Source organism: Spodoptera frugiperda, chromosome 5 (assembly GCF_023101765.2).
Source record: "Spodoptera frugiperda isolate SF20-4 chromosome 5, AGI-APGP_CSIRO_Sfru_2.0, whole genome shotgun sequence".
Taxonomy (NCBI): domain Eukaryota; kingdom Metazoa; phylum Arthropoda; class Insecta; order Lepidoptera; family Noctuidae; genus Spodoptera; species Spodoptera frugiperda.
The window spans coordinates 6,721,157-6,747,199 of record NC_064216.1 but is presented as its reverse complement, the minus strand read 5'-3'; the positions used below and the strand labels follow the sequence as shown (position 1 = coordinate 6,747,199).

The 26,043-nt window shown below is 35.8% G+C and overlaps 3 protein-coding genes across 4 annotated transcripts; 1 reads left to right on the top strand and 2 right to left on the bottom strand.

Annotated features, from left to right (window-relative positions):
• Positions 1–93: 93 nt before the first annotated feature.
• LOC118281822 (dyslexia-associated protein KIAA0319) lies at positions 94–14,619 on the top strand. Of its 2 annotated transcripts, none has more exons than XM_050693956.1 (14): positions 94–748; positions 1,300–1,533; positions 1,988–2,526; positions 2,705–2,825; positions 3,135–3,364; positions 4,278–4,500; positions 5,000–5,157; positions 6,396–6,536; positions 8,767–9,007; positions 9,567–9,757; positions 10,102–10,392; positions 10,776–10,992; positions 11,338–11,505; positions 12,627–14,619. In XM_050693956.1, exons 1-14 carry the CDS (start codon positions 586–588, stop codon positions 12,791–12,793), a joined length of 3,084 nt encoding a protein of 1,027 aa, XP_050549913.1. In that variant the 5' UTR covers positions 94–585; the 3' UTR covers positions 12,794–14,619. The 2 variants fall into 2 exon arrangements, with proteins under 2 accessions (XP_050549913.1, XP_050549912.1); XM_050693955.1 differs by having other exon boundaries at positions 11,338–11,514.
• A 186-nt stretch (positions 14,620–14,805) lies between these two features.
• LOC118271682 (androgen-induced gene 1 protein) lies at positions 14,806–18,255 on the bottom strand. The gene is made up of 3 exons (XM_035587824.2): positions 18,067–18,255; positions 17,751–17,908; positions 14,806–17,635 (listed from the first exon to the last, which is right to left on the bottom strand). The coding sequence occupies exons 2-3, from the start codon at positions 17,895–17,897 to the stop codon at positions 17,078–17,080; spliced, it is 705 nt and encodes a 234-aa protein (XP_035443717.2). The 5' UTR covers positions 17,898–17,908; positions 18,067–18,255; the 3' UTR covers positions 14,806–17,077.
• A 690-nt stretch (positions 18,256–18,945) lies between these two features.
• On the bottom strand, positions 18,946–25,550 carry LOC118281835 (dynein regulatory complex protein 1). The gene is made up of 15 exons (XM_035602579.2): positions 25,357–25,550; positions 24,819–25,006; positions 24,160–24,395; positions 23,623–23,829; positions 23,077–23,244; positions 22,617–22,995; positions 22,210–22,286; positions 21,994–22,119; positions 21,579–21,765; positions 20,981–21,071; positions 20,598–20,677; positions 20,366–20,509; positions 19,804–19,906; positions 19,503–19,666; positions 18,946–19,392 (listed from the first exon to the last, which is right to left on the bottom strand). Exons 1-15 carry the CDS (start codon positions 25,488–25,490, stop codon positions 19,187–19,189), a joined length of 2,490 nt encoding a protein of 829 aa, XP_035458472.2. The 5' UTR covers positions 25,491–25,550; the 3' UTR covers positions 18,946–19,186.
• Between the last annotated feature and the right edge of the window lie 493 nt (positions 25,551–26,043).

The following is a 26,043-nucleotide window of genomic DNA, read 5'->3' as shown; positions in this document are numbered from 1 at the left end:
ATTGCAACGAATACACGCCAAAAGTGTTTTTATGAAACAAATATTGAACGACTGCTAGCTTGATTTTAGTCGATTTTAGTTTCTACGGTCACGTCACCACTGTCATTTGACAACATCAAAAACAAAATGTCAAAACGTCACACAAAATTCATTTTCATTGGGAATTTATTGCGTTTCGTACTTCATGAAACATTATTATGAATCTTTAGCATATAAAAAAAATCATGAAAGAGAAAACCGAAATATTTTCGCAGTAGCAACAGTGACACAGCTAACATTCAGATCAAAACAATGTAATACATTGATCATTCGAACTGCCTGAACTTCAGCACTTCGGTAGTTGCTTGACGTTTTATCATTCAGAATGAGGGATTTCGATTATTCGATTATGTTATTGTTGGGATATCAAAATTGTAAAAAACAATAATATAAAACCATTTTATCGGTGCTCCCACGCAAACATTGCATATCTCATAATATTACATTTAGGTTCCTGTGACTTAGATAACTAAAACCGTAATTGTCGACGAAGTAAAACATTGTGCGACTAAATAATAATTATTATATCGTGTTAAAAAATCCACAATGAACAGTATTAGTAGTGTATGTATGAGTTTATTTATTGTAGTGGTTTTGTTTAATGTTAAAGTGTGTTTATCGCAGTATAGTAAACCATGGAGAGACATATACGAAAATAATAAGTGCCCCAAATTATATCCGAAGAATTTTTTGAATTACATGCCAGTTGGTAAGTTTATGCAGCTGTAATACTTGCATTCAATATTTGCTTGCGTATAAGGTCATATAAAACGACAGCAGGATAATTTTCGCATAATAAACATGTTATAGAAGGAACAGCTGTTAATAAAGCAACAGTATACTTTCAATTACAAGCAGTGTGCTATCTAGAAATTGCTAGAGCTTTCTCATCTTTCACATTACTTTCATAACTAGAACAAATAATGTATTGACTAGTCAACAAATTAAATTGTACTCATTATATTATTATTCATTTCACTCTATTAATTAATAAGCACTGAAAAACATAATTTATTGATATCACACATGTCTAAACTGACAATAAAGAAGTATATAAGGCAAAGACACTGTTATTATTATTACATACATAACTTCACCCCTGTCTCCCATACTCCCATGGGGGTAGGCAGAGACATTGGACCAACAATTGCTACAAATCTTACATACCTCTTTAGCTTTATCAATAGTCTTTTCATACATGCTCATCGGTTAAGAGTACTTTTAATTTGTTGTTATTTATATATTCTTCTTTTTATTCAGGTAATCTAACAGCTGGGAATTACACAGAGAAACCAGGTCTAAAGGGTTTGAAGCAATGTGTGATGGAGTGCTGTATCTCCGAGTCCTGCAATATAGTGTTCATATATGACCAGAGGTGTTTCCACGTGGAGTGTGTCAGTGATGAACTGTGTCTACCGCTACAGAGGACTGGCAGCCGAAAATGGGAGGCCTCACATGTCTCCATGATACTTGTAAAACCAGTACTGCCTAATGGTAATGTATAGTTGTTATTTCAGATAAAAACATATTTATTATGTAAGACTGCCTTTTTGGTTGAGTGAGTTGAGTTCCCGGGTCAAACACAGTATTGCTGGGCTAATTACTTAGTACTTAGTAGTAGCAAAGAGCCTGTCATTGTGCCAAATAAATGGCAATAGGCTCATCCCCTATTAAATGGGACTGATAACACAAATGGTGAAAAATGGGTGTGCAATGTTCAGTGGCATTAAGCTCCATAACATGCACCTCGGCCTTTTCATTCAGGGATAAAAAGCATGACAATACAATTATTTTGTATGTTTAACCCAAGCACCTAATTCAGTTTCATATCATTTTTGTTTAGATGTAGGCATAGATAAGTCCTAACAATTTTATGATAGTATTTCACTCACCACCTTATCAGTAACATTGTACCTTTTACTAACTTCATTAAAAATAATTGTTGCAGAGAATTGGTCAGATATATTAGATCAGTCTAGCTACAGACAAGTCAACAATAACTTTTCTCCCGAGGAAGAGTCAGTGTACTCTCCATACTCAATAAACAGAAATGACTTACTCAACGGCGATGAAGCCTCAACATTTTTATCGCGATTCCTCAACAACTTGCCTACGATGGATGAGGATGAACCACGGAACTTTGACAAGTACCGAGATAACAATGATAATGATATGATTATGGATACAAATAGTTTTCTAGAAAAGATACCATGTGAAGTAGATGCCGGCGATTGCCCCTTCAACTCGGAGTGCATACCACTGGGTTTGAAACTACGCAATGGCATTTGTAAATGTGTACCTGGTACAGAGGAGAATGCACAGGGTTCATGCGTACAAATAATTAGACCATTCTCCAAAGGCCCCACAATACCAGTTGATTCTATGAAGAAAAACGACGATGTTGATCCAAAAAGTGATATTCTTAAAACTGAAACTACTTCTCAGAAAAGTATTCAAACATTGACTGTTTCTATCTTGTCCAAACAGGTATGTAATTAATTTTTTTTATAGTTATTTTGTTATCAATTACCTTTAACTTAACTATACTACTTACTATACTCAACTAGACTACTTAACTGTAATCAAATTAATTACACAATGACCTTCAGTTTTGACTGGTCTACTAGCCTTACTATAAAAAATATTTACTATTTATTTTCACTAGGTACAACTACCAGACAATGAAGTAACCTTGGCAGCATACACTATTCCAGATGAGAAAGCAACAATGAGCCATTACAACTATGTATGGACACTTGTAGATCAACCAAAAGGAGGTTTTACAGGTAGTAACTAAATCTTACAATGAAGCAATAAAATGCACATAAAATAGATTGATTATTATTAAAGCTAACATAATAATTAATTTAGTATGTCTCACATTACAATAAAAAAATAGATTGATATTTCTTACATAAATATAGAACATTCTGTACCATATAGTGAATAGATACAAACTGTTTTACAATACATATTGATGTTATTCAAAATCCAACTTTAACGCTTTGGAATAAAGTTATTTATGTTTTTATTTCGTTAATGTGAAAAAAGGAGCAGGAAATAGATTTAAGACGTATTATCATTTGTTTTTTTAGGTAACATGAATCAAAACGGTGCAAAGGTGACGTTAACGGATCTAACAGAAGGGCAATATCGATTTAAAGTGACGGTTAACGGAACTAATTCGTATGGGGAAGGCTTTGCAAATGTAACAGTGTTGCCACCCCATCGCGTCAACACTCCGCCCCAAGTTGTTATAACACCACAAACTCAGACTGTGAAACTTCCTAACACTGTTGCTGTGCTTGATGGAAGCGCTAGTAAGGTAAGAAAAATATTTTGTTATCATCATCATAATCAGCTGGTTAATCACTGAGACCTTTCCAATAGCGGAGCTATACAACCTACTGCTACTAGCTCCGTCCCTCTCGCACTGCTCAGTGATCGACCATCCTGACACAATTGTAATAGCAGACTAAGGCCCCAGCTGGTTTCCTTCTACTAGACATACTAAGACCTTTCCAATCGCATCTACCACTCATCATCATCAACCCGTTCTCGTACACTGCTGAACATAGGCCTCTCTAATGTTACGCCTCTGAGGTCGATCTTCAGCTCTACGCATCCGACCACTACCACGACCTTGCGGATATCGTCACTCCACCAAGCTAGAAGCGAGCGTAGTGTGGGGCTACACTACCATCGCCTAGACGCGGTCTCCACTATAGAACACGTTTAAAACACTAAACTTATTTAATTCTTGCATATTGTAATTTATTATTCAATATAATATTGTATGTAACTTTGCGACTAAAAAATACTTAACACACAAACAAAAAGTAATAAAACGTAACTCGTAGCTTCAATGTAAGCAGAAAAAAACAACAATGTCATGACTTTGTTCAGCCAATAACATTAAAAATTAGATTCGACAACAGATAGAACTAAAAGATTTTCGGAAATTGATAAAATGAACAGATTAACAGTTGATTAAGGAACTACTAATTAGGAAATTAAAATGTTAGATTTCTATCAATTTTTTTTTTATAATACATAATTAATAAGTAATCTGCTCAGTTTTCAGTTAAGTTTTTCATGTTCAGAAATCTCGTATTTGTACATGATTTATGGCAATACGCTCACCACTTATTACAACCTTATGTATATATATAGGTAATAATTATGTAGTTAAATAAATTACCGATAGTACAACAATATTTTTCTTTCCCTACCAACAGGATGACGACGCAATAATTTCCTGGCATTGGGACTTGACATCTGGGCCTATTGGCTACCAACCTCCTTTGCAAGATGGACCTACATTAGTCCTGAACGATTTGAAGCAGCCTGGGAACTATACGTTTAAACTGACCGTTGAAGATTCTGATCATGTGAAGAATTCTACGACAGCTAACATTACTGTGTTGAATCATACTGATTATCCGCCTGAAGCTAATGCTGGTGAGTTAGTTAATATTTATTTTTTTATGGTGTAAGCTGGTAAACGCGCCGATACGGGTCGCCTGATGGTAAGCAATTGCCACCGGCCACGGACACCCGAGACACAGGGGCGATAGTGCGTTGCCGGCCTTTCACGTTAGGAAATTTAAGGGCATCTGAGATTGGGAGGGGGTGGTAATTGAACCTCAGGTACCTAACGTCACCCGGACGCGAACGCCGAAACACAACTTTGAAAATTAATATCTAACTACCACGTTATCCGATTGGTGAACTAGACATCTTAAGTTTAACTGTCGAAAGGCAGGGACTTACTCTATTAACTTTACGTGGTGTCTTTATATTAATTAATAATGGCGAAACGTAACACATTTAACAAAATTCTCACAGTGATAAGGCATTTCTATCATTACTTTCGTGATAAATGCTATTAACGCACTAATTTCGCGAAATTTACTTATTTGAAGATTTACAATGACTTCATTTATTGCTTTTATTACAGGTCAAGACGTAATAATATACTTGCCGAACAATAACTTGACGTTAAACGGGAGCCTTTCTACTGACGACCACGAGATCACTTCCTGGGAGTGGACCAAATCTGCTGAAGATGAAAACAAAGCGGTTGATATGCAAAATACACACTCACCTTATTTACAAGTAAGTAGTTTTATTAGATAGATAATATAATGTTTAACTAACACGCTCTACAGGTTTCATTTTTTCCTCATATGAAGTTTCTAATATTTGTATGCGCGAGAACCTGCCCTACGAAAACTAAGTTACAAAAAGAGAATGATCTAATATGATACAAGCTGGCAAATATGCTGCTGAGCGGTTGCTTAGCAGATCGTGACATATTTGTCAACGTGTATTCACACCAAATAATATCTCTGTGACCCACAGATTATTGTTTTGAGTCTGTGTGAAGCATAGGAGAGGGGCAACGATTTCTTTTCTATGATAAAATACATAGGAAAAATACACACCGGCCGAATTGACAACCTCCTCCTTTTTGGGATGTCGGTTAAACAAAGAAAAGGACATGACATTATTCTATGTTATATTTCCATGTAGCTCTACCCGTCATTAACATAAATATACAATAAATATTCTAGATAACATATAATGAAAAAACGTGGTTTATAATGATATCCTTATGTTGTTATCGCTACTTATCAATCTGGCACATGCCATGGTGTTTCATGTACAACATGTATCCTCTTTTTGTAACAAGTAGGTTGTTACAGTTTTACCACAAATAGAGTCGAGCGTTAGATTTTTTATCGGACATCGCCTTCGGTTTTAATGAGATTTTCCATGATAGGTATTTGATCCAACATAATTAATGAAATGACTTTTGCTTATCATTGCCTTAATGAGAATAATGTGAAAGAGATTATTAGTTTACCTCCCAAAATATTCATAATATAATTAACGTTTTCAACTACCGTGTCATTACTAGGCTGCTGGGCTTCCTTTAACATTCTCCCGACCGTCTTGTGGGCAACATACTTAGATCCATTTTATGTTTACTATTCTCTCCATTACAAAATCAATTTGTCACAAGTGCTAACCTTTGATTATTAGGTATTACTTCGTTCGAAGCTATATTCATAGCGGTTTTATCGAATCCATCATATAATGCGTTTGAAGGAGAGTGTTTAACCCGTTTTCGTAGTTACTAAGGGGCTAGGCAGGGCAGTGCTCTCAACCTTAGGGGGGCTTCGAATTCAATCTTGAGCAGAGACCAAAGCAAAATATGAAAGTTTAAGCAAAAATAATTTGAATCATAAAGCTAGCGCAGCTAGCCTAGAGCCAAATCTTACTTAGCTACGCTACTGGTGCATTAGCACCTGTAATTAAAAGTTTAAAACCATATTTTCATATAATTTCAGCTGTCAAATCTATCAGAAGGCGTATACACGTTCGTGTTGAAAGTGACTGACTCTTCGGGCCAGTCCTCCACTGCCGATGTTCATGTCTTCGTGAAGCCTCCGACCAACACGCCACCAGTAGCTGAAGCAAAAGCAGAATCCGTAAGTTGTACATCAATAGAATATTTATTTTAGATTTTAAACTTTAGTGCAAAGGAACAAGGTTGAAAATCGATCTGCTGTTGTCCAACAATATTAAATTTAAAGACCTTTATTGGACTTCTACTGTAATTTAAGTTAGTTAGTTAGTTATGAGTATCTTCTATCTAGTACTTTTACCTACTAACAGATACTGGTATCTCAGTATAAATCTAACAAAAATATAAATATAAGACTAATAAATAGGCTTTATTCAAAATATCGCCTTTATTTACAAGTGCAGTTGGCGGGTCATTTACCTACTCATACCTTTACTGATAATAATAAATCGATAGGGGCACAACGATACCGCACAGGCATTTGATGAATTTTATAATTAAAGTTTTTGGAAATAAGGACTAAATTCGATAAGCAAAACCTTGGCCTATATTTAAATTACATGTTTTTGTATCACAATAGACTCACCAATACATAGGACTCAAATTAAATGAAAATGGATGTTACATTTTATATGTAACCTTTTGCCTATGTAAAAGGGTATAATATGCAATGGATTAAAAAGCGTGATGTTATGTTCCCATTAAGTTATGAAAATAAAGGAAATATTTCATCAGCTTGTTTTCCTATCGCTCTATCGAAGCGTGAAGTAATTATGAGAGCAAATCATAGTTAGTAGGGCAGGAAATACGTGTTACAAAAACGAAATAGTAGAACTACACGTTAGTTAGATAAAAATAAATTAAACTTGTTCAAGATCTAGGTGACAGATAGACGCTGATTAGCTGTTGAAAAAATGTCCAATAACCTAATGGTTTGTACTAGTAATAAATATGAATATACATATGTACTTGTAAATAAAGTATGTTAAGTACATAACTGCTTTACATCGTATTGTAATTTTTTTTTTATTTCAAATAGACCAGGAAGGCACATTTGAACGTCAAAGTAAATATAATATAATATTAAAAATGTCTGTCTGTCGGTCAGTCTAGTGAAGTTATTTGCTCGTTCCAAAGTGTAGAATACTATAGAGAAGGATGAGCAAGAAACTCCATAGGTTACTTTTTTTCAATCAGATTCACAGTACAATTCTTGGTTACATTCTTTCGATTACTTCAACTATGTGAGAACAATGTAACACTAATATTTAGTCTAAGAGATAGAAAAAGAAAATAACCTTGAGGACAACAAAATTAATGCAGTCTGGAGCTACAAGACAGTTGACGGCGCCGTTATTATTCTACCTTCCTACATAACATTACACTTGTAGATCGGAAATTATTATAATGTATTTAGCTTAAATCGATTGAGTAGAATATTTCTTTAATATTGAACCTAACAAGTCCCTTCCTTAAGTCAACATAAATTGTATCTATACTCGAACTAACGATTAACGTCATAACCTGACTTATTTCTTTTACCTACATGCATGCTGCCTGAGGTGTTTACTTAACTAAAACATACATGTGCATAGCTGGTAAAATAATGGAGGGTGGCTATCAGTATTAATATGATAAAGTATAATCACTGCATGTTACCGTCGATCTATGCAAGTTATCGTAACGGATATCCTAAACAATCGTTTGTTGTTACACACTGTTCAGAGCTAAATATAATTATGTAGTTGATATAAATAATATTTCGGTAGAATTCTGATACGCCGATTCTTTTGTATCTGTACCCTTAGTACGAGTTTGCATTACGTTGAACGAAAACGAAACGAGAGCGCGTTTGGCGCTCTGATTGGTTGGTTCATTCGAGCCGGCCAATCAAAGCGCCGAACGCGCTCTCGTTTCGATTTTATTAAACGTAAAGCAAACTCGTACTAAGAGTACTGATTCTTACCAATATCTTTAAATTGAATGTCATGAATCTAATATTACAAAATTAATATTTTTTATTCACTCTACATACAAGAGAATCGGTTTAATATGCCAGAAAGTTGATCTGATCAATTTAATCCATTGTTAATTGCAACTTGCATACATATTATGAGTTGTGTGATTTCTTTAATGTTAACATTGATCTATCCTTTGGAAACTATGGTTTTGGCTCGTATCACAGTACACAAGGTTACACATCAAGCTACAACCAGTATAAACTGACTGTCGAATGTGCGGAAAGGTAATACAAAGCGAGACCACGATAAACTGGTTTTGTATAGCTCTATGTTTACCCATGTCTACCATCAACTAATCAACTTTATCATAGATATAATGGTGTATACTTACAGTTCATATCACTGCCTCAAACTTGGATCATCCTGAACGGTTCGACATCGCACGATGACCATAGGATAGTCGCGTACACCTGGCGTTGTCTCTCCGGTCCTACTAACTCTAACATTATCAACTTTAATGAGTCAGTCGCGAATGCCACAGCACTCACTAAAGGACAATACGTCTTCTCCCTGACCGTACTCGACGATAACGGGAATTCTGCATCTGATAATGTCACCGTCACCGTCACGCAAAGTAAGTTGTACATAATTTTGTAATTTCACTCCTAAATTCATCGCACTAGAGCACTTTTTACACTGTTACATCTGCCTGGTACTTTGTATAGTTTCACTATATTGTACAATGGGTTTTAGTATTTAATAATACATGGTATTAAGCAGTTTGTAAGTTATTGCATGCGTTTGGTACATGTTTCCACGGGTTAGTATTATTAATTACTGTGCAAGTAGAGTGGAACTCTGGATATTTATTTACTAGTAGATATGTCAATGTGTTTGTTAGTTACTTAACGTATATAAATAAGGTAACAAGGTGTGTAGGCATCATGTGATTACAAATACTCATCTACGAGCCGATTTTTCCAACCCCAGATTACTTTAACGGAGGAATTATTTTGAATTTTTGTCAGTTTTTCCATACGAAACCAATTCCATACTGTTTTTATACGGTATTTACAACAGTTATCTATTATTGAAAAATCGACCTTAAGTATTAATAGTAGACAACTCATATTTGTTCCTCTGACATTTTATTATATCCGCTCTATTATAAATAAATTCTTTTCAAATTACAGACAAAAACAGTCCTCCAAAAGCAGACGCGGGCGGCGACTTAGTGCTAAACTTGCCGGTATCGGTGTTGATACTCAATGGATCAAAATCTTCGGATGATTTCCGCATAGTATCGTGGAAGTGGAGTCGTTCACCGTCTGGCCTCGCTGCCGGCACCGTTATCCTGAATTCTGATACACAACCCGTGTTAATGGTAAGTTTTGAAGACACATTAAGCTTCGTCCCCACTAGGATTATTTGTCAAGCGACAGACATAAACTGCTCCTTGTCGCATGGTCAACAATGTCGCGGCGATGTCGTCGGACGTCGCCCAATGCCTCTGGGGACACATGTCGCTCGACAAATGTTCCTAGTGGAGACGTGGCTTTATATTGCTTTTTGCGCAGTTTGATGTTGTTTTTAACGCAATGCGCAAAGTTTTTTAAATAGTTTGGATTATTTTGTTATCATAAATTAACAGCTTACACAAAAGCTACAGTAGATTCAAATCTACCAACGTAAACTATAGATAAAAATTAATTTTAATCTAAATTACAGCTTACAAACATAGAGGCAGGAAGATACGTATACGAACTAACAGTAACGGATGACCAAGGCGAATCAGACAAAGACACAGTGAGCGTCCAAGTGAAGCCTGATCCTTTAGAAATGAACCTTATGGAGTTGACACTAAACATTCCAATATCGGCCTTCACCCAGAGTCAATTAGACTCACTAGTACAAAAGATGACTTTACTCCTTAAAGACGATATTAGAGTCAACGTTACCGAGGTTCATGGACAAATTGATTCAGGCAATGCGCAGCTGATCTTCTTCCTATCCGAACAGGTAAATTTAATTAATTCCTACTTACTTTTAGTTATAGTCTCATTAAATAAAAGTACTTACTCTCGAAGTGACTCTCGAAGGCTCAGGTGACTTAATGCAAAAGTAGCTTAGTCTCCATTATGTAATATGGCATCCTATCGTATGGAAAACCGCTAATATCTTGGTTGTACTTACTGTCTTATGGCCGATATTATTATTAGATATCCAGATCGGTCACTACTTTTTACCATTTGTTAGTTACCAAGTTTGCTTCATAAACAAGCTGTAGATCTGCCATTTGTTAGTGTAGTCAAATGCGTTTTTAAAGCCTCTTTTCCTCTAATAATCTTTTCTAATATCCTATTTCTAATATTGCTCTAATATCATAATGTAATATTCTACAGGGTAAAGCAGTAGAAGGTATCCGTGCGCTGTCCCTGGTCCGCGGCACGTCGGGCGCGTGGGGCGCGTGGGGCGGGGGCCGCGTGCGCTCGCTGCGCTGTCTCAGCGCGTGCTCGGGCCGCGGCGTCTGCGACCACGCCACCAGGACCTGTCGCTGCGACGCCTTCTGGATGCAGAGCCTGCTGGCGCAGCTGGATCCTGATGCGCAACCTGATTGTGGTAACGCTCATTTTCATATTTATTTTTTCTGTCGGTCTGTTTGTTTCGGCTATTCTCTGAAATGGCGGTACCGATTTTGATGGGAGTTTTATTGGCAGGTATCTGATATATGAAAGAGAAAAAACCCCAAGTTCTGTCAGAAGTAATCTAAAACAAAACGACGGCTTGACCGATGTTGATAAAAAAAAAATTGTGCTTATACGGTATCTATGAGAATCGGCCAACATCTATTTTTCATCCCCCTAAATGTTAGGGGTAGTACAACCCTATTTTTTTTTAAATTTTCCGCGGACGAAGTGGCGGGCAGAAGCTAGTTATGAATATAATGTTCCCTGGTGTGTGCAGAATGGTCGGTGGTGTACGCGAGCCTGGGCGGCGTGGCGGCGCTGTGCGCGGTGGGTGCCGGGAGCTGGGCGGGCGCGCGCGCGCTGCGCCGTCTGTGCGCGCCCCGCAAGCCGCGCGCCAGACCCAAGTACAGGCTGCTGCCGCTCGCAGACCACGAGGAGAAACCATGTAAATATTGTACGACCGCCTGCTTTGTTATATGCTACCATTACTTTACATACATTTATAGAGGGCCTAAGGTCCAATCTTGGCTATTAAAGATACAATTTTGACATTAACTATGTATAAGAAAAAGGCTTTTCCTCATCATCAGAAGGGCTAATGGTGAAGATCATAAAATGTATCCAATTTCTGTCTCTGACTAATAGGTTCTATTATTTAAACTGGAAATAAATATTTTGAAGATCTAACAGATCACCACGTCTGTCTATTCTGGTGTTAATGTAAATAATTAAAAAAACTTAAGAGGCTTTGTACAGCAGTGAAGATTATTCAGATCATGATGATGCAAAATCGACTTAAAATAAATTAAAATCTAAAATACTGCCTCGTTGGTCGAGTGGTCGCAAGTGCGACTGCCGAACAAGGGGTCTCGGGTTCGATTCCCGGGTCGGGCAAAGTATTACTGGGCTTTTTTCGGATTTTCGAAAAAATTCTCAGTGGTAGCACGGAGTCTGGAATTGTGTCCAGGATATGGCAATAGGCTCACCCCCTATTACATGGGACTTTAACACAAAATGGTGAAAAGTGGGTGTACATTGTATAGCGGCATTACGTGCCGTAATGTGCATCTCTGCCTACCCCTTCGGGGATAAAAGGCGTGACGTTGTGTGTGTGTGTGTGTAAAATCTAAAATAAAAAAGTTTAGATTAGGGTAGATCTACTTAGCCTTGATATTTGTATAAAGTTACAATATTTATAATATTCAATTGAAAACAACATCTCTTAACAAATAGGTAGGTATGATATCTTATCGCTGTGTCACTATGACAAGCTTATTACCATATTCTGCCGGCTCATGTTATTTCAGCAAATTCAATCAAGAAATGTAAACAATACCGATACAACTACACATTTAGTCAGATTTTATGTTCCTCTTTATGTTCTTTGCTATAAATGTCATCTAAATGCACTTGCTTAAAATTTTGAGAGTACGGTGCTGAATGCAATCACCAAAACTAAGATAGGTAAAAGTACTTCAATAACATAATGTTCTTATCAAAGCAACTATATCACCGAATACTGTAGTTTTCAATAAAAGCAATTAACAAATCTCCATTCTTTTGCAGTTACGAGCAAAGATGTATCAGAGAGTGAGACAGACTCGGACGTGTTGTTCGAAACTAAAAGCAAGACGACATCGTTTGGCACCCGCGTCATGAACGGCGAGGCGTCGCAGGGCAACGGTTGGAAGAAAAACGGCCATTACAAGAACTCCCGTAAAGTGAAGACGTAGCTCATCGCAATGCGACTAAGCTGCCTTCGAATAAAGTCAGCCATTGGTCACTGTAAGTAACAACTTACAATATTCTTCCACATTCACACGGACATTACATAAAGACACGTTGCCATTCCAAATTGTGTATAAATGTGATTGCAAATAGTATAGAACAAATGCTAGAATAAATTGTAATCGCCTAAACCGTTCATGTTTAGAATAAGCTAGTAAGCCAACGATTTGTATAAGTGTGCAGTGTATTTATGAAACTGTAAGTTATTTATTTGTATGTAAGAACAATTGTAAGAACATCGCGCACAATTTTATTACAGTCTGTGCCTGAATGCCTAGAGCAAACCAATGCTAGATTTAGACCAGTAGGACAAAATATTACTAAGATATGACCATTATAACACCATTTCAGCTCACGATAATACAGCTATTCTTACATTAGTGATTATAAAATAACAGTTCTTCATATCGATAACTTACTATAAGTATTGAATTTTATATGTGGCACATTAAAAAGCAATATTAAATAGCACTTAATAAGCGAACTAGCAACAGTAACAATTTTGCAACTATTACAGTGATCGTTTTTATTTATCACGTTATTTACATACATGAATACAATGCATTCAAATCTAACCACTATAATTTTATTTTAATATACTTTTGTAAGTGCATATTTATTTCATAAATAAAATCATAAAACCAACACTATTCATGTCTGGTTTGATCTCGAATGAGTTTATTCATAGTAATAAACCATACACTAATTTATGGAAACAAAATTTTGTTTTTATCATCCTAATACTTTTAGGACGCATTTGTCTATTGCTATCATGCCAATCATAAAATTAAGAAGGATCAACTTTACGCTCGATTAAATAGGACTTGTATTAAAATAACACTCCAATAATAAAATGGCTATGAAATAATATAGGTAGATTGTAGTTTCTAGATAGATTAGATTAAGTTTTTTACTTATAGACAGTACATGGATAGGGTTGCTGTATGCCAAGGAATTCTTTTTATTTATTTGCATGTTTATTCCCAGTAATAGGGATTTAGAGAGATATGAGCACATTGCTAGCACAAAAATAAAATAAAGAATATTTTACATTGACCAGATAGCAACCCTATTGATGTAGATATTATATATTTTTTGTATTAAAATTTGATCAGACACAAAATTAATGAAATCGTTATTAGTGTTACCTAAATCATAGGTACGAAAATCATGTGTAAATCTGAAATGTAGGTTATATAAATATTATATAGTAATTTATGTAAAAATATTCTGTAGACGTAGTAATAAGGATAATTTTATTTACAAAATATTGGCGCGAATTTCAAGGTCCACAGATAAAGAATATTACGAAAAACTCGAAGAAAAAATTTTATTTTATTTTATTTTACTTGTATGACTATTTATAATTGTGTTGCATAATAAGAGAAACAAATATAAATATAAGAATTGTAGAACTCTATAAGGCATTTACATAACATGAATTGTTCTTGCTTGTGTTCACAATCTCGCCATAATAATGTTTGCCTTATTTTAAGTATTCTATTGAAGTGTTGTTATAGGTATTGAATTCAATGTATTGTATTAATTAAGGTTACATAATATAATGGCGTTGAAAGTGAATTTTTAGTTAATATTGCATAATTGAATATTCTAGTCCTGTTAAGTGATAATATTTTAGATTATAGCACACTATTGGGTTTAATCATAAATGTTTATGTAAGTATATTATTTTATTGTGATTTTGACGAGTATTTTATTACGTGCATGTACTTAATTTGTTCGAAAATAAATTCGTATTTATGCTTAAAAAGTTGTTTATAATTTTATTGCAAAACGGTAGTAGTATAACCAGCCAGACACTAATAATAAATAATTATCAGCAACAAGTTATCGAAGAAAATCTTTTAATTGTCTACAACCTGTCTATTGTATAGAAGCAATCAGTCAAAACACGATACCAAGGAATTAGAATGAAGGTCACAATAAAACGCACTGCGCTGTTATAAACAATTTATTTCTTATATAAAATTTATTGCTTTCTTACAATAATGATCGGATGCTTAAAGTTCATTCGTACAGTGATTGAACACTTCATTGTCTATTTAGGCAGAATAGGCACTGGACCAAAATAGGTAGGCACCAAAGGGCAAACAATACGCACACGATACGACGATCAAAAACTTCTTAAAATTATCTGACTCAATTAACAAACTTGTTCCTAGAGTAGACCTTTGATCGTATCGTATCATTCTCTCTAGAAATTGATTATTTTGTACCATGACTCGTCGACCTTCGGTTTATATTAGTCATGGAGTCCAAAGTCCATCGAAATCATTGTTATCAAACCGTTTAGTAAATTCTAGAGAGAATTAGTGCATAACCACATCATAAGCCGGTCCTTGATCAAAAACAACGCATCCAATGAATAAGCCTTATTTTTATTTTCTCTTGCTAGCCATTTCTATAGAGAGCTCTTTATAAATATACCTAAGTCTACCAATCTATTCCAACAACGTTAATCTATTGGACACTATTTGGTATTTGTAATAAATTAAAATAAATATTAAATAAAATATAAAATCTTTATTTAACAATATTGAATTTAATTTAACACTGGTTTCTATCAATCTCTAGCGGCAATTAACAATTTCTACGTCAAGGTTACAATAAAAAAATAACAAAATAAATAATAACAATTACATATCAGATAATAGACCAATGAGTAACGCTTCTAATTAGCTCCTATCGTACTGTTTGGAATGATATTCTCTACCTATATCAAAGAGTTATCTTTATAATTACATAGATACAAAGTTTGTTTTATTTTCTTCTTAAAAATATTTCAACAATTTGTGACTCTTCAGCAAGAGTATATGAATATGAATATTATTTACGATACTAATAAAGCTTAATATCAATCAACACTTGAGAAATACGAATGTTCTTGCGGTTTTTTAAGTAAAATACCTAAGTAAGTATTACGTTATCTATCGTTCACACTCACAATATTCAGGCCAATAAGCGATTAATTTGTTTTTCGTTAATATATTAAAGCTTCACAATTACATATTTTTAATGCTGACGTAATATTTCAAGAGACACGTAAGTTATTATTATTATCAATAATAAAGAATCAAGTCATGCTAGCGAGTACGATTAGATTTAACTACAGTACGATATACATAAGTACCTATTTATATAATTAACTATTTAAACGATTAACTCTTTATTTGTACGTTAAAATTGGTAGGTACTCACAAAACCTTCATTTAATTTAGCAGCGAAATCGATTACTGCTGACAACGAGTATTAATTTCTGAATTAATACATAGTATATTTATTGCTGAATTCATTCACAACCAATGTCTGTTTCATGTTATCATTATAATATAAGTGGTTATCTCAATTATAATTACGTAATCAAGAAACAAGTCGCATTGAGAACCATTCAGTAGATAAAACATAGCCTTGTTCTTAAAATAACTAGTATTTGAATATTACAGAGATGAATAACTGTACATTGGCAGGTGGGTAAAACTGGTTGTTACGGTTTATTACAATGAAACGTCTATTTTATCACGACATGTTAACACGGCATTTAAAAAATAGCGCAAAGTCACGTGATTTTACTATTTTTTTTAAAACAGTATTCATTGTCTTGTCCTTCCGCAAAAAGATCGCGGTAATAGGTTTTGTTAATGAATTTAAATGGTTTTAAAATAATTAATATAATATTAGAAATTATAAAAAATTGTAATCGGTCATATACTTCTAGAATAAATCAGACAGTAAAAGAAATCACACCACATTTTAAAATGTAGGCATAAATTATGAGTACTCAAGAACACTTCTAGTAAGAAATACTTAATATCTACACACAATCACCTATATGTATAGGTAACAATCAATAGTGTGTGTATAAAATAATATCATTCCACACATTATTATAAACATTACTAATGTAGGTATATGTTTGGACTGGATACAGATGCATCAATAGGCATCTCATTCTACACAAATAAAAATATTATGGGGTTTTTATTATCACTTCCTTCAAAATCAAATAATAAGATAAAAAGAAATGCAAATGGTTTACTTATAATATTACTCTTCCTCAATTCTACAATCTAAATTTCCTTCCAAAGCCATAGTTAAAATGCATCCTACTTCATAAACCATCCACCAATAAGAATATCTTAGACAAATTACAAACCTCACAAGTGGTGAGATTACCACCAGCCTATTCTAGCTAAGTAGTTACTAAATTATTATTTAGCCTTTTTCTTTCCAGATCTTACAGTTTTTTCAACCTCCGTAGACCAAACTGTTTTGTTGATATTTTCTCCTAAACAGTAAGCACCACAAGCGAATGCAAGACAGAATAAGTAGAAACCTACTCTCAAGGGCCAGTTTAGAACACTCAAAATAGGGTACACCCAAATGCCAGTGTTGAAGTAAATCACATGTACCCAAATTAAGTAGCAAATCATGAAAGTAGATAGAATAGTAAGGCCAGCTTTTCTCTTAGGATACATCCTGAACGATGTGAGGAGCTCTATCAATATGAACACAACTATATTTGTATGCATCACATGGTTAAGCCACAGTGGGAAGTATGCATCCATGCTTCTGGGCAAAATTAACTCTCTATCAATGGCATATATGGCCCAGAATGATACTCCAACAAATATTGCTAATGGGAAAGCTAGAGCACTGAACACTCTGTCCTTCAATCTCCTTATGAGGGGCTTCTCAGACGGTGATGGCTCATTATTTCCAACAATATCATTGAGGAATGCCAGAGTGAAGTATGCAGTTTGTATCATCTGTAAATCAAATAATATTGTTAAATATCATAATAACATGATAAAACACGAAGCCAGTGATTATGTTATGGTTCGTTTATCACAACAATAATACAAATAGTTACATAAGACTTACCGCATCTAGATATGTTAAATATTTGAATTTGCCTCCATAAGGTGTAAATGATGTTGGAGTTGCTGGTATATTGACATACACGTAGTCATAGTAACATCCATAGAAAAATTGAATGGCTCCAACTAGATGAAACAGTTTCTTCATCATGATCACTGTGGCTGCAAATAAAATAATATTTACTTAGAAGAATTTATTCACATTTCAGTTCTAATTAACATTTCGTTTACGACAGTTATTTAATTTATTTTTAATAAGTCTTTAAATTACAGAAAATTGCAAGAAACATAAAATAATGTTATAATTTTGTGGTACAAACCTGCGCGCCTCCTTGTAGCTTGTTATGTGGGAATCAAAAGAGAGACTTCTTAGATTAAAAGTATAATAATTCCACTATTTTATTTATCTGCAACGGCGTTTTTATCGTGACGTTGCCTTACTATACTAACCAACTCCCGAATAAGAAAGCTTCCCCACCGACAGGCGATCTGACAATGACACAATGACATGACAGTGTGTCGGATAAGACAAGTCACCGTCACTTTGACATGACATGTCAGTCAGCCTTCGGGTTGCCATAAAATAATATCTACGTTTAGTTAGCACATATATTTTGTTTTAATAAATAATATAGATCGAACCATTCCGACCCTCTTTCTTCCATTTCAAATACAATACAAGACATTATACAACTGCTTATTTCCTTATTGTTGATCGTTCATTCGAATTTCGATGCCTACATGTCTCTAACTTCTCCTATAGCACTAAACCAATAAATGAACTATCCAACATAAAAAATACTCAGAGATTAGCGCGCTCAAGTAAACAAACTCTTTAACTTTAAATATTAGTATAGATTTTACTCTTTGCCCCCAACTGATCGTCCAATTGCCCCCTTCCCAATCCCCGATGCCCCAACAACCCTTAAATTCCTAACCCCCAAAAGGCCGGCAATGCACTTGTAACGACTCTGGTGTTTCAAGGTTCATGGGCGGTGGAGATTGCTTACCATCAGGTGATACGTCTGGTCGTGCACCGGTGTGTTCCATAAAAAAAAACTGAAGAGCATTTTAATCCAATCATATGGAGTAAAACAGTGTCAGATTCTTCAAATATTATTCTATCTTCTCAATTCCGGTATTTTTTGCTCAGTCAGCTAGCTCTGCATTAGATTAAAATACATAATTAAAACGAAAGCTAATGATTTTAATATTTATTCTTTCACTAATTTAGTTAATAAAAATAAAATTAAATAGGTAGATAAATAAGTCACTCAAGGGTATACCAACATCTAGAACGACGCCAATGATAATATGACGGCAGACAAAGTAGTAGGATATTTATAAAATATAAGGTTGTTATGTTGAATAAGTTCAGGTTTCTTCAACATCTTGACTTAGCGAACAAAGCGGTTCCCAAGACGGGGTGTGTGGTTATTTTTAGTAATTCCTATTGGAGATAGGTGGTAGCCTAGCATATGCTGTAGGTGCTGTTTCCGGAACTGGTGCGACAAATGCCTTGGACATGGGTTGCGCGTACTTGGGCAACGGTGTTGGTAATTCGGGAAGCGCGCCTCGCACTAACTGACGAAGCGCTATGTTACGACGACGCAATTCCACAACCTCCTCGTGCACTCGTTCCCGTTCTAAAAACAATAACTCAAGTAGGTATTTAGGTACTTAGTCATGTGTTAAATCTACTAAACTAACTGTTACATTGCCCAACAGTTTCTAAAAAGATAGGTATTTAACAAACCTTGCAAAATTTCCAAATAATTGTTGAGTCCGGTCAACAAACCATCCCAAAATTTCTCCTTTTCTGGGGGAAACATGTTTTTCCACTGCGTCCAGTAGTTGATGATCTCTTCTGATGTGAGTTTGCGAGATGGTGTGTCAAAATTCGGTGGTTTTAGGTTGTGTCTATAGTAACAAAGATTGTATTGAATGATTAGACCACGAGATGACTTATTAAAAGCCAAAAAACACTACAAATATTCTAGAAACAGGCCTTTTTAATACAAATTATGTAAAATAACTTTAGTCATTGAAATACTTACAAAATGTTATGTAGCTTTTGCTTCTCAGGTGGAACGAAGACCGATATGAATTCACTCAAAGCTGTTAGGACTTGCATTGATTCGATTTCCAGGGCATGCCCCACTGAAAGATAACGAAATACGCTTGAAATGTCAGTAGCATGTTCATAAGAACTTGTTTAAATATTATGAAATAGAAAGTGTAGTAGTTACTAAACGTAATTTTAGTTCCTTAATTGGCCACATGTGGCGCTAGTATTTTGATCTGTTTTCATCATCTATTTAAAATGTAGACTGAAATTCCTCTCTGTCTACGATTCAAACTGTTTTAAATTTTTTATGTGTCTTACCTTACATTTAACTGTGTAGTTTTAACTGTACAGTCGAACAAAATAGCTAAACCGTAGGTCCATACCGATTGAACTAAATTAACGACCTCTTTATTTAATTACCACGATACAACCTTCTTAAATGCGTAATTAAAGCTATAGGACTTACAAGAGCAGGTACATAGTACCTACATAAAGAAACAAGTCTGCACTACACTACATACATCGTATCATCGTAATAAATAGATACTTACGTGGACACAAAAAAGGATTGACTTCATCTTTAGGAGGGGTCTTCACATCTTTTCGTTGAGTTGCTACTGTGACGCCGCGCCCTCCCTGCCTCCGGCCAGCGGTGGAACCTCCATCGAGGGCACCCGCAGTCACCATAACAGTATCTTACGAAAAAAAACCCACGACAAAAGTGTTGAATGTTGAAGATATTGGCAAAAAATATACAATGGAGTAGGTAGATGACATACTTACCTTTGTAATCTCCATACTTTTGCATAATTTCATCAGCCTCTGCCATTAACAATTGTTCCACCGCCGACAGCTCATGAGTCCTGAGACGCAATAGTTTAAGAAAATATTATTTTTTGAATAGGGCAAACGAGTAGCCGGTGATTTATGTACTCGTTCACCAAATGATCTTGGTGATAAGCGATCAGCGCCGCCTGTGGACATGCGTAATACCAGAGAAGTCACAAGGGTATTGCCGGGTACCTATTTCTTAAAGGTCCTTTCTTAAACATTTCAAAATTAACCTCTCGTATGCCGTATAAAACGTGTTCCAAACATACATACCTACCTACGAAGGGTAAGAATGTCATTTCAATAGGAAAAAAAGTTTGCTTGAGATATCGAACCTAAAGGTAAGGTGACCGGATCGTGACGTGCTGGCAGACACACTTCGAGCGCCGACGCTTGTACGACCTCGGGCCGTCGACATTCTGTCACCTATAAAACAACGAACATTAATTTATTCATCCCAGAAGAGGTAGGCAGAAGTGCACATTACGGTACGTAATGCCACTGTACAATGTACATCCACTTTTCACCATTTATGTTATAAGTCCCATGTAATAGGAGGTGATCCTATAACCATATACTGGGTATAATTCCAGACTCCGCGCTACTATTGAGAAATGTTCGATAAACCGAAAAAGCCCCCATCAATACAAAACAATTGTAATTTATTATCAACTGAACATTTTGAACATAACTAGTATTAATGCTGTAAACATAAGTCCACAACCTACTAAAGTACGTCTCTATACTTAAGACCCGAATACTGAATTGCTACTCAATTTTTAATTGTACGTAAATATCGTGCTATCTCTGTCATTTTATAAAGAATTGGTAGCGACAGAACTAGTCTTGAGAACGTCTTAAAATTGAGTACTTAACGTTTGAGTATTTGGACATAAATCACGTAATTCAATTACGTTTTAGTGCATTGCGTACCTCTTGGCCGGTTAGCAGTAACAGCAGCTTGAGACTCTGTTTTAGACAGCTGATCCTGCGAGCCCGCTGAAGCACCGGGAGCAAATTCTGACGCCACTTCCAAACCGACGCAAATAGGACAAAACGCATAGTTCAAGAACGTTCCACACAAGAGTTCTATATCTTCTTCCGCTTGTATTTCCAGTGCCTACATGTGTGAAAAAAACATTTAATAAGCGAACATTACCACTGCACAATGTAACTTACGTCCGAATACTCAAACGCTACTCAATTTAAGGTTGTACTTAAATATCGTGCTATCTCTGTCATTTTATAAAGAATTGATAGTGACAGAACTACATTTGAGAGCGTCTTAAAATTGAGTAGCGTTCGAGTATTCGGGCATTAGATTTTCTACCAGCTATTAAGATCTCACCATAAATATTGCATCTAACGTACACAAATTTCTGGATTTCAACTGATACTTTTCTATAAGTTTCAGTAAACGGTCTTCGACTAAAAACCCCGTGTTGTCCGCTACTAATTGTAGTATATGCCGAACCTGGAACCAACTAATGTTTTAGTACCTTACATCAATTAACCTTAGTCACAGTAACGTTATATTTACGTTCGTAGAGATTATGTAAATTACCAGTTTATCTTTCGCGTCTTTAGTCCCCACGGTAGATTCAATATTTTTTTTACCGGGTTGCACTTTTTTGACCTCCTCTAGAAATAAAAAAGTATGAATTAATCATAAACAGTCAATTGCTACAATAATGCGTTGGGAATTAAAAAGCAACGTCACGCCTTTCATCCCCGAAGGGGTAGGCAATGGTGCACATTACCCATTTTCACCATTTGTATTATAAGTCCCATGTAATAGGGAATGAGCCTATTGCCATATACAGGGCACAATTCCAGACTCCGTGCTACTACTGAGAAATTTTCGAAAAACCCGAGATCCCTTGTCCGGCAGTCGCACTTGCGACCAACGAGGCAGTCGTTGCGTTGGGAATTCAATGTAGATATTTAAAGTGACGTGTTATACATACTTACCAGGTTTATTCAATGGACTTTTAGGCGGTTTCTGCGGCGGTGGTGGTGGTGGCTCTGCTAGGATATGAGCGTGCAAAGCTACCTCCCCATGTCGCAACTGTTTGCTCAACTCCAAGCATTTCGAAGCGCACATGCGCCACACTTGGGTGAACTTATAATGGTTGACATGGGAAAAATGATCAGATTTCTTCTCTAAATCGTCCATTGTTTGCATCAACTTGTTAATTTCAGCGTCTGCCTTTATTTCCTCTATGGCACCATCTTCAGCCGCTTTGCGGATTTTCGATCTCAACGCGTTAGCCATGTCGGACATTTTATTGAGTTTCCGCTTCTGTTGCGATCTGACAAACACATTTTCTTCTTCACGTTTTTTTAATACCTGAAAATGTTGTTGTTTGATATAGGCATTACCTACTAACATACGTTACGTTATTACGTATCTAGAAATCTTGAGACTTACCTGATACGTATAACCAATTTTCTCAGTGTTAATTATACATGTAGCTTTTAATTTTTCTAACTCTTGTTGCAGTTCTTGCATTAATGATTCCAGTTCTATCTTGGCTTCTCGATATTTTTCGTGGTGGTCCCACATTATTGCTTCCATTTCCAGTTTGTGCTCATCTAGCTGAGAATAAGGTATTAAGTATGATAAAGTATCGAAACTGTGTTCATCTAGTATCCATGAAATAATACTGCCAGATGATCTTAAGTACCTACAGATGGCAGGGGCGTAGCGCCGTATCAATTATACGATGTTTACCCAATTTTTTCTTTCATCAGAACACCACAGATGGGACCAACTAAGACTAATGCCCGACCCGAAGCTGCGGACTTCTGAACTCGGTGTTTTTTAGTCAATAAGAGTCTTACAGTCACTCTCGCCTCATCCAAGGCAGGAGAAGTCATTGGATGATTTTTCCCTCTAAATAAGGGCCCGCAAACAAATTTTTATACGGGGTTCCGTCAAAGCACGTTACGCCACTGCTAAATGATGTGAAATTACCTGTAAGAATCGGTACTCCATATGAGCAACTTCTTCTTTATCACATTGTTTATGGAGTGCCTCCCATCTCTTGTTGTTATGTTCCGTCATTGCATCCCTTTCGATGTTAACTGCTGCTTCTATGAGCGTCAGCTGCTTTGCATAAGCTCTTTGCATTATTGTTATTTGTTTCTCGATTCTGTCTGATAATTCTTTGATGTCGTGATCCTGGAAAAATTGTCATCATTAAACTAAAATGTACCTACATACGTAATTGATTGGATAATTATAATTATCAGAGTTCACAAATGTGAAAATCCGTTGTTCAGAATCATCATCATCAATCACAATTCAACATTAGTTGAATGCAGTTAGTTGCATTTGGGTATGAGATTAGGTAGGTACCTTACCTACCTAGGTATATCTACACTGGTGGCTAAAGATTTTAAAAAAGGATATCACCAACAAGAAATATCTTCCTATATACCTACCTACCTACCTACCTACCTACTAAGCGCCTTAACAAAAGGTAGGTACATATGTAGGTACACCATTTACCTGTTTCTCTAAATCTTCATAATAAGCTTCATCCATCCTTTTCAGATCACTTTTAAGTTCGGCAATAAGGGCGTCTTTTTGCGTAAGCAATGCATCGCATTTTTTCTTCTGTTCTTTCATCTCAGCGTCGATATCCAAAGGATCTTTGATTTCCAACATTTTGTCCCAATTTTCCGATATTGCCTCATATTGTGTTTGTGCTTCAGCCGCCTCCTCCTCGATCTTTTTTAATGAATCTACGCATTAAAAAAAATTGATAGGTGATAATAGGTGCTTATAACTTATGACTAAATTAATATGTTCTATCTACCTAATAGACTGACCTAGACTAACTACAAGAATGAATTATATTGACGTTCATTTCAATACTTTTTGACTGCACGGTTGGTGCGGTGGCTGGGCAACTGGCTGCCGCGCAACGGGTAGCGGGTTTGATTCCCGCACGGAGCAATTCTTTGTGTGATCCACAAATTGTTGTTTCGGGTCTGGGTGTCATGTGTATGTGAACTTGTATGTTTGTAAACGCACCCACGACACAGGAGAAAATCCTAATGTGGGGCAACGTCATTTCAAAAAAAAAACTACTAGTCATGAAGGATTTTTTATACATACATTTCTTATTGTATTGTAACAAAGAAAATAAAATATTATATTATTACTTGACATTTTCTCAAAGAAAAGTGTGCGCCTGATGACTTCGCGCTCATCTGTGGTGACCTTGACATTGGTAACTTTAGCAGCGCCATCTAGCGACAGTCGTTGTAGTTCCTCAGCAGCGGTGGATGTTGCCTGCTCTATGGGACTCGGTTCTTCTTCCGCTGCAGCTTCCTCGGCAGGCTGGTCAGCTCTGTTAAGTTTTAGTAAGTATAAATATTTTTATAACTTGTTGAAGTTATAGTAGTCTAATATTCATAGCTCTCAGGTCTCCTGTTCACACATGTGTAGTTACATTTTTTTAATGAACACAATGAAGTTACAGTGTGTAACTATTCTTAAAGGAACTACTAAATATTGATTTCTAAAACTGGCGTTTCCACTCAGCTTGTTGTCCTAGCCTTAGAACTCCTAGCTATGGTCAGGTAAGAATTAATTATTGGATTTGCCAATCTAAGTAACTAGACAGACCTGCGTATATCTATTAAAGCTGAATTTATCAGTGTAAGTAGCTAGATTACCTCATTACCTACTACTACCTACCTTTTGAGTGCATCCTGTCTTCTTTTTATACGGAGCGCCCGAGCTGCTTTACGTTCTTCAGGTTCTAAAGAAGTAACCTGTGGTTCTTTTGGTGCCAAAACATCGTCTTCGTCGTCAGCGAATCTCGAAGCCATATTTAACAGATTTTTTAAATAACAAATAAGTAATACACGCTATAAAAAATCCTTCATAATCATAATGAAAATTGACACTTGTAATCAGATTATCGTTGCTAAACAACCAAACATTGGGAATGTTACCATGTCAACTGTAATAACACTGCATTCATCTTCCCCTACTTTCAAGGTGTATTGTATACAAACATTTTGGCAGGGTTGGTAGAAATCTGGAGCTGCAGACAACGTAACAGGCTAACAGGTTACCGGCTGCTCCGGTTCAAACCAGAAGAAGGAACGGAGTGGTTTATAGTCAGTAAGTCTAAAAGGCCGTTACGTACATAATATTTAAATAAAAATCTGTGTAATACCTTAACATAAATATTTTGAGTTTGAGTCTAACACTCCCTGTCGCCTCACCCCAGGCGCGGGAGAAATCATTGGATGATATTGCAACCTCAAAAAAAAGACGAGCTTACAGAACATAAAAGATAGGTAATGCAAATTACTATCTCAAGGTTGTTTTTCACCAAGGAGAAAGCAACTAGAGGTGCACTATGGCCTACTCATT

Bases quoted from the DNA above. Each gene is read 5' to 3' on its own strand.
- LOC118281822 (XM_050693955.1), top strand. From the start codon at position 586: ATGAACAGTATTAGTAGTGTATGTATGAGTTTATTTATTGTAGTGGTT. The intron at 1,534-1,987 runs GTAATGTATAGT...TAATTGTTGCAG, and splicing joins AAAACCAGTACTGCCTAATG to AGAATTGGTCAGATATATTA. The intron at 3,365-4,277 runs GTAAGAAAAATA...CCCTACCAACAG, and splicing joins TTGATGGAAGCGCTAGTAAG to GATGACGACGCAATAATTTC.
- LOC118271682 (XM_035587824.2), bottom strand. From the start codon at position 17,897: ATGATGAAGAAACTGTTTCATCTAGTTGGAGCCATTCAATTTTTCTAT. The intron at 17,636-17,750 runs GTAAGTCTTATG...TTTGATTTACAG, and splicing joins ATTTAACATATCTAGATGCG to ATGATACAAACTGCATACTT.
- LOC118281835 (XM_035602579.2), bottom strand. From the start codon at position 25,490: ATGGCTTCGAGATTCGCTGACGACGAAGACGATGTTTTGGCACCAAAA. The intron at 21,072-21,578 runs GTACGCAATGCA...GTTGTTTTATAG, and splicing joins TACTGCTAACCGGCCAAGAG to GTGACAGAATGTCGACGGCC. The intron at 20,678-20,980 runs GTTCGATATCTC...ATTGCGTCTCAG, and splicing joins TCCGGTCACCTTACCTTTAG to GACTCATGAGCTGTCGGCGG.